At 44.7% G+C, this 8,148-nt stretch overlaps 1 protein-coding gene across 7 annotated transcripts in view; it reads left to right on the top strand.

The window, feature by feature from the left end:
- Window positions 1-8,148, top strand: part of TNXB (tenascin XB) — a 107,575-nt gene that overhangs the window by 35,615 nt on the left and 63,812 nt on the right. For 6 of the 7 annotated variants that reach the window (XM_044419345.1, XM_044419341.1, XM_044419342.1 and 3 more), the window contains exons 6-8: window positions 1,521-1,802; window positions 3,012-3,893; window positions 7,461-7,790. In XM_044419345.1, the coding sequence (XP_044275280.1) occupies window positions 1,521-1,802; window positions 3,012-3,893; window positions 7,461-7,790 (1,494 nt within the window). The remainder of the gene's footprint in view (window positions 1-1,520; window positions 1,803-3,011; window positions 3,894-7,460; window positions 7,791-8,148) is intronic. The other variant, XM_044419344.1, reaches the window with a different exon arrangement.

Consider the following 8,148-nt stretch of genomic DNA (forward strand, 5'->3'; position numbering starts at 1 on the left):
AGGCCTTTGAATTGTGGTGCTGGAGGAGACTCCTGCGAGTCCCTTGGACTGCAAGGTGATCAAACCAGTCAGTCCTAGAGGAGATCAACCCTGACTGCTCTTTAGAAGGCCAGATAGTGAAGATGAAACTCAAATACTTTGGCCACCTAATGAGAAGGAAGGATGCCCTGCAGAAGAGCCTAATGCTGGGAACAATAGATGGCAAAAAAGAAGAGGACAGCAGAGGATGAGGTGGCTGGATGGAGTCACTGAAGCAGTTGGTGTGAGTGTAAGTGGACTCTGGGGGATGGTGGAGGACAGGGAACCTGGAGGAATGCTGTCCATGGGGTCGCGATGGGTCGGACACGGCTTCGCGACTAACAACAACAACAAGGAAACATAATCAAATGCATGGCTGTTTCCTTGGAGGCCAAGGCCAAGATCATTCACACTATTCTGTTCCCAATCACTATGTATGGATGTGAAAGCTGAACAGTGAGGAAAGCTGACAGGAAGAAATGGAAGTGTTCAGAACATGATGCTAGAGGATAGCTCTGTGAATACCTCGCACTGAGAGAAAGATGAACAAGTGGGTCCTAGATCAAATCAAGCCAGAACATGCCTGAGAAGCAAAAATGACAACATTTTAGGCTATCCTACTTCAGGTGCATCATGAGAAGACAATCATGGTAAGGAAAGTTGAAGGCAGAAGAAGAGGAGGAGGAGGACCAAGAAAGAGATGAATCAATTCCATAAAGGAAGCCACCATCTTGAGTATGTAAGAGCCAAGAAAGGCTGTGAAGGGCAGGACATTTTGGCAGGCATTCATAGACAGAGTCACTATAAGTCATAGATGACTTGATGGCATGTAATTACAAATGCTTCCCTTTTATGGTAGAGAAGACAGTAAGTCCCTGCCTCAAGGAATTTATTATCTATAGCTAATATATAGATAACTATATAGAGAGATAAATGTATTGATAAAACTATATAGATAATTAAGTAGCATGAGAGAAAATTGAAAACAAATGGCAAACTAGTAGTTCCTGATTATTTTGGCAGGTAATCCAAACCCATCCATTCCTACAGGCATGCATAACATTTGGATAAATGCAAACTGAACTTAATAATGTTCTGATCTGACTGAAGAATGAACATTGCCCATAAGTCACTACATGTCAGATCTCTTAAGGAGTACTGTTCTTTGGAATTATATTGATTTGTCATTAGATAAATTGGTTCACTTTCCTTATTTATGTAATTAACAGTTTACATTTAGAATTATATCCTCTCTCCTCTACCATCCAAGGCACTCTGTGCCACTTTCTCCTGCATTAAATATCTAACCACCCTATGCATATTCTACCTCAGTGCATTAATGTTCTAGTCCTAACTTTTAAAGCACTCTAGCTCCATTCCACCTTACTCTTCTGGCTGCCTTCATTCTTCGTTCTGCACAAACCCATCTTCTATTTTTACCATCCTCCTCTACCTTCCATTTTAATTTCTCATGCCCTATCTGTGTCTCATTCTTTTCCCAGGAGTGGCTCCTCCCCGTGGCCTGCGATCATCACAGGTGACAGAAAACACACTGACCTTGCAGTGGGAACCACCCACCTCTCATCCTGATGGCTACATCCTCAGCTACGTACCTCTAGGTTCTGCCCGTCCCGCCCATGCTACAAAACGCATAGAGCTGCCAGCGGCACCTGAACACGTCAGACTGGAAGAGCTGGAGCCCAATACGCGGTACCGCATCACCTTGATTGCCCGCCAGAGCGGCGAGAGCAGCCGAGCCACCAGCGTCATCGTCAGCACTACCGGTAGGGCACTGGCCTGACATTTGGCTCTGGGAATTGTCTCATATCTCATGCCACTCTAGGGGGACAGGGAGCAGAAAAAAGTTTGCTTGTCAGCCTTTTAGAGGCCTTTGGTTGGCCATGAACAGAACAGAATGCCGGGCTTGATGGACTAAGGATCTGGCAGAAGTGGAACCCCAGAAGTGACAAAGAAGGCAAATTTCTGCATTTTTTGTTGTTCCTGTTGTAAACTAGTAGCTGAATATGTGAGGAGTGGCTGTAGTTCTGTATGATAATCAAGCAGCTGTCTGTGTATTTCTCCCCCTGGAGGAATAACAGATTTGGCGAAGAGAGTGGGATGATTTAGATTTAGGGGTCAGTGTGGGAAGAAAGGGAATGTTGTTAAGTGTTTCAGAGGCTTCAAATGACAGTCTAACCAGAAATCTTTTGAATTAGAAAATTAGAAGTTTTTTCCCCCTTTAATCTCACTTCTGCAGTTTTCAAAGCATCAGAGTGAAGTTGTCTAATTAGATTTGTTAACAAAAGAGAAGGATCCTGATTGTGTTTGACTCTTGTATCAGGGCTTCTCACAGTGGTATTTGGCCATTGTAGTTCTATGAGAGGGTTGAGCAGGGGCTCCCTTCAAATTATTTTCCAGCACTTCCCAAAACCAGAGTAGCTAGTATTCTTTACGGTGGGACCCCCAGCAGTTGGCCTGGATTCCATTGCAATGTCTGTTTGGTTCCTGTACAGAAGAACGGGTCACTGGAAGAAGAGTAAGAGATTCCCCACACTTGTTGCCCCAGGTCCATCACCATAACTATTTTCTCTTCTTTCTACCCAAGCTTTATTTCATTTCTTCATTTCTACAGCTGCACCAGTTTGTGGTCTCAAGATGTGATCTCCCCACTTAATTCATTCCTTTTCTTTATAGCTCACAGGTCTCTGAAGGCATGTAGGCGGAGGGGCCAACAGGAAGCTGTATGAGGAAGGTTCAGACTAAAGCTATCTCTTTTATTACAGCTGATGAGAAAACACAAAATATTGAGTGTTCTCCTGTTTGTGAGGTGCCAATTCCAACACAGGCCTGTTTGGAAAGGATGGGGTAACTGGGAAGTTAGACCAAGTGGGGCTCTACCACTCCAGTTGGTACTACTTCCCACAAATGATGCCTCCACTACTAATTTCCATTCAGTCCTTTGATATAACCACCTCCATTTTTGATCCCACCAGCACCTGCTCCGAGCCAACCCGTCAAGCATTACTCAACACCGTCCCCTTCTTCCCATCTAAGGCCTGAAGCCAGGAAGCCAGGCTCTACCCCTCTCTTTCCATCCACTGGGCGTGAAGCCAGGAAGCCAGGCACTGTTCCCCTCTCCCCATCTTCTGAGCCTGAAGCCAGGAAGCCAGGCACTGCTCCCCTCTCCCCATCTTCTGAGCCTAAAGCCAGGAAGCCAAGCACTGCTCCCCTCTCCCCGTCTTCTGAGCCTGAAGCCAGGAAGCCAGGCACAAAGCCACGCCCAGGCCACACTCCATTCAACACCACCTCTTTGTCCAAGGAGCTCTTCCTGAAGAAAGTGACACAGAACATTTCAGATAAGCTTTCCCCATTCAAAGGGTCCCTCCTTGAACGCCTGGAGAGCTACCTCCGTGCCACCAACTTCCCTCTCCAGGGCAATCGGACCATAGAGAGTGTGGCCAGGGACATATATATCTACCTAATTTACCGGAAGCCAAAGGAGATCCAAGTAAGAGTCGAGGAACGTCTTATTAAAGAGACTAACCATTCTTTTCCAAAAAGGGAAATCCCAATAGGGGAAGCAGACAGTGTCTACTCAGATGGATATTTCCGACCAGAGCATCCCAAACCAAGAGTGGTGGCCAGCTTCTCAGATGGCATTGAGGTTTCCTTGAATGGCGTGAGGGGGGTCTCAGACAGTGTTGTTATCCGCTACCGAAACATAAGGAATGGAGAAGAAGGGGAGCTAGTAGTGCCTGGAAATGCTTCCACTGCATACATCACTGGACTGGCTCCTGGCACAACCTACCAGGTGGAGATCCACGGTGTCGTGAAAGGACATTCCTCTAAGTCCTACTCCTTGATAACTGCCACAGGTACCAGGGTTGGTAGGAAAGCCCTTCTAGGGTGGTTCACTGTCGCTTTTTCCTGTAACTTATACCATGATGCCTCTTCCACCTTGCTAGCATACTGGGCTTTTGTGGCCGTCACACACTGCCAATTATTTAATCCTGTGTTGCTTTCACGTTGTCCAGGCAGTTGCTCAGACACCAGCCAGCCTGCTACTTATCTTCCTCTTTGAAAACAAAACGAAACACCTTAATTGTGTCCTTCACCTGTGTTGTCCTTTGCACAGATGTCACAGTGTCCTCCAGTTTAATATGTTCATCTTTCTCCTCCTCCAGATGAATGGTGCGATTATGTGCTGCTCCAAAGTTTGTTCCTTTTGTCCAGTGTTTGTTCACAAAGCTGTTTGCAACCGGTGTGTTTGCCTTCAGCCCCTTTCTATGTTGTCCTGAGTTCGTCTGAATGTCTACTGCAGATGAGCTGAATTAGGATTCCCCAGTGGGCCTGGTGCAAGACATTTTGCCGACAGAGGTGAAGGACAAGATGGTCTTCCTTCCATTTGGTGAACAGTAGCTGACCAGTCTAGCAACTTAATCTTATTTCTGCAGTGGTGACAGTAGAGTGTCCTTTGCCAAGCCTGTGGGCAACAGGCTGACTTAGAGGAGTCAAGGCACAGGGCATGTGGTTCTGTCCTCCAGAACTTCATCACCACTTACTACCCCTGCTCCTGTATTTGCTGCCTAAGGCTGATCTCAAGGCACATCCACCTGTGAATTTATTCATCCAGACAAAGCAGCAGCATTTATAGCCTTATCACTAAAATTGCTTGCAGCAATTTCATGAAAGTTGAAAGATTTTAACAAAGAACAGTGCTACTACTTAAAAGATCCAGGGCTCAAGCTGCTAGAACAATGCCCCCACCCCCCAAAAAAGAAGCCCAAATAAATTTGCTCTAAAGTCAGTCTTTCTCTTTCTCTCTGTTCTTGGAGGGCCCTGTCTCCTAAGCCCCACCACCATTTGTAAAAGGGATATATGGACAAAGGAGAGGGGGGCATGTAGTTTGAGTCAGGTAGAAAGGTCCAAGGAGTTTCAACAGGAAGTGAATCATACATGGGTAAAAAGCCAGTTACCCCAAGGATCAAATACAACTAAAATCATCAGAACAAGCATCTTTATTTCAGCAAAAGCCCATGGGCAGCAGGGTGGTTGGACAGATGGGCTCTTAGAGATTTGGTTCTCCAAATGAAAGATTCAGGGCTTCAGCACTAATGGGCTACCCACATAATACCATCTCCAATTTTAGAGAAGAAAACAGGGTAATTGTAAAGTACTCAACACATTTCTGTATGACATATTATCCTGCATTTTAACCCCTCCTTTGTATTCCCACAATTCTGTGAGATTGATTAGGCCAAAAGATCTATCTAGATCCAGATCATCCTGTGAAAACACCCATTTCCCTGTAAAACATGATATACAAATTATTGTATACATTATAAATAGTCTGGTGTTCTTAGCATTTAATACCATACCTTAAATATTTATTAACAAGAGCCAAGTTTCCTTTTTTCCCACAAAAAGTGGCCCTCTAAAGTAAAATTTCACATTTAGACTTTGAGAATTCAGCACTTTTTTTGTGAAATGTTGTTTCAGTGCTAATTTCTTTGTGTCATGTGCTCTTTTTATTTTCTCTTTTTTAGTTACAGTCACATGCTGACTCTGGTCAAGAGTGTTTCAATGCCTCCATGTTTAATGGCTTTATTCTTCTTCTAGGCAAAGCAGTGCTCGCAGCTCTTATCCCCATGTTGCTTCTCTGTGGCCGAGAGATTTCTTTTTTCACAGTTTCTTTTGCAGCAGTGTCAGCTTCTGTCACATATCCATCACGCAGCCGCTCCTGCCACCGTCCACATGTCAGCCTTTGAGTTGGAGTGCAGAACTTCTTTCAGACTGAGGCCTGAATTCCATTTCAGGGAAGCTCGTGGGAGCTGTATTCCATTGGCGGGCAGGGCAGAAGGCAAAAAGAGGAGGGTCAGACACCCCACCCCCCAGATGCCAGCAGATTTTAGCTTAAAGCTATGCCCACTGGTGCCTCATCCTTAGGAGAAGCATTTCATAGAATTATAGAATAGTCGAGTTGGAAGGGGCCATGAAGGCCATCAGGTCCAACCCCCTGCCGTCACAGGACTCCAATTTCAACCCTTTACTATGGGAGGAAAACCACACAAATCTGGAAAACCACCACAAATTAGTGGTTAGGATAAGGAGGTGGGGCTAGGGGAAGGGGGTGCCTTTTGAGGAATCCCCCAAGGGCCAGATTGGAATCCCCAGAGGGCCTAGTTTGGCCCCCAGTATTGAGGTTCTGCACCCCTGCTTTAAGTGTCCACGTCAAAATTAACTGGGATACGTGGGATTTCGTTTTTCTTCTGTCTGCCTAGAACGGTGGAAAATTCTTGTTCTTTTCTGGGGGGAGGGGGGGAGGGTCAGCTCTGATACAGGTATGGGTGTCATATATGTCAATTGAATTGAACTGTAAGTTTTCCAGCTATCCTTTGCAAAGTGTGTTTATGTTAGGATAAAAATGGGGGATGGAGCTGCTTTATGCAAATAGTTTGACCTGCAAAATATTCCTCCATTTGTCAATGGATGTGGGAGCTGAAGGGGTACTGTGGTGCACACTTATCCAGAACAGGCACTATGATACAGGAAGCTTTGACTGCACTGTCAATTGGGTTTGTCAGAACAACTCATTGTTCCCAGGAAGAGGGCCGAGTTAAGGAAAAATAATAGCAATGTAGCTGCTGCCAATTGAGAACAAGGAGTATTCAAAACAATGTGTACAAAGCAGATGTTGAGAAACTTTTTGAGGCCCCTGAGAAGATTTTTCCTAAAAAATATTCATGGGCAAATACCTATTGTTGCACTAATTTATATACTCTTTAGGACAAGCTCTCACCAGCACTCCCTATTATAGATGCTGTTAGATTCAGGAATCTTTGAAATGCAATGTGCAAAAATATTAAAATTTGCACCTTGATTATTGTCTTAACTCAGAACTTTGCTAGGTGATGGTATTCATGAGATGCTAGGTTTGCAAAGATGCCTGAAAGAGATCTTTCAAGCAGGAAGATAAATATATTCAGGAGTCAAGAAGTTAAACGGAATAACTTCACATACACACCATGAAAGAAGGTTGGAATACAATTGTGGCAAGTAAAATGCCAGCATTAACACCTTGATCATTTTTTAAATATTAGGCTTTTAAAGTGAAAATAAAAAACTGTGGAAGGTTTGCTGAACCTTAAATTTGAATGAAATTCCATTGCATTCCTGGTGCAGAGGCTAAAGACCTATTGAGATAAGCTAATCCTTTCAGTAGCTGAAACATTCTCTCATCATCATCATCTATTTTTATATTGCCAAATAGCCTGCAAGTGCACATTCCCCCAGTAGAGGAGGTAACAGTGGTCAAGGAGTCCTCTGTTCCTCATTTTGAAATCTAGGAAGTGCAGAAGTACACTGGCTGGATTAGAATTGGGGGAGAAAGTGGTTGGCGCTTCCAGAAATGGTTCTCTCACCCCATATCTGTCTTCCTTCAGCTCCAGGTTCAACGACAACTGCCAAGACCCAAACCAGCTTTATTCCCACCCTAAGCCCTGAAGTGCTGCTGAAGGACCTATTGGTGACTGACGTCTCTCCTAACAGTTTTCATGTGACTTGGTCTGCCCCACCCAGTTCCTTCCTCAGCTTTTCCCTTCAGTATAAGGACCCCAAATCCGGTGGACTTCCAAGAGAAATCAGAATACCAGGGACAGAGAGGAGTGTCAATGTGGTGGATTTGAAACCCAGTACCGAGTATGAACTGGAGTTACAAGGGGAGAAACCTAATGGGGTCTACGATGCTCCACTGACAACAAGGATTTCTACAGGTACTTCACTGGGTTGAATTCATCCAGGCACAATAGAAGACCTTCCTTAACACAACTCAGTACATATCCTGACCCATTTAACCCTGCCTTTTTTCTAGATAAATGGTGGTGGCTTTCAACAGTTTGCCTCTGTGTAATAACTTGTTAATTGCAATGATTTCTGTGCCATTTCTGAGGAGGTGGTGGTGATTACCAGATCCTGTGGGATATACAATAGGCCAAGGGTACAGAACCTCTGGCCCTCTGGATTTCCTGAGATGGTTATGCCACATTTCCCTGATCACAGTGTCTCTCGTGTTGGTCATTCACTGCTTGGTCCTCTCTGTTGCAGCCCCATTGATGGAGAAACCCACTGCAC

Source organism: Varanus komodoensis, unplaced genomic scaffold (genome assembly GCF_004798865.1).
Source record: "Varanus komodoensis strain SLA01 unplaced genomic scaffold, ASM479886v1 scaffold102, whole genome shotgun sequence".
Lineage (NCBI taxonomy): Eukaryota > Metazoa > Chordata > Lepidosauria > Squamata > Varanidae > Varanus > Varanus komodoensis.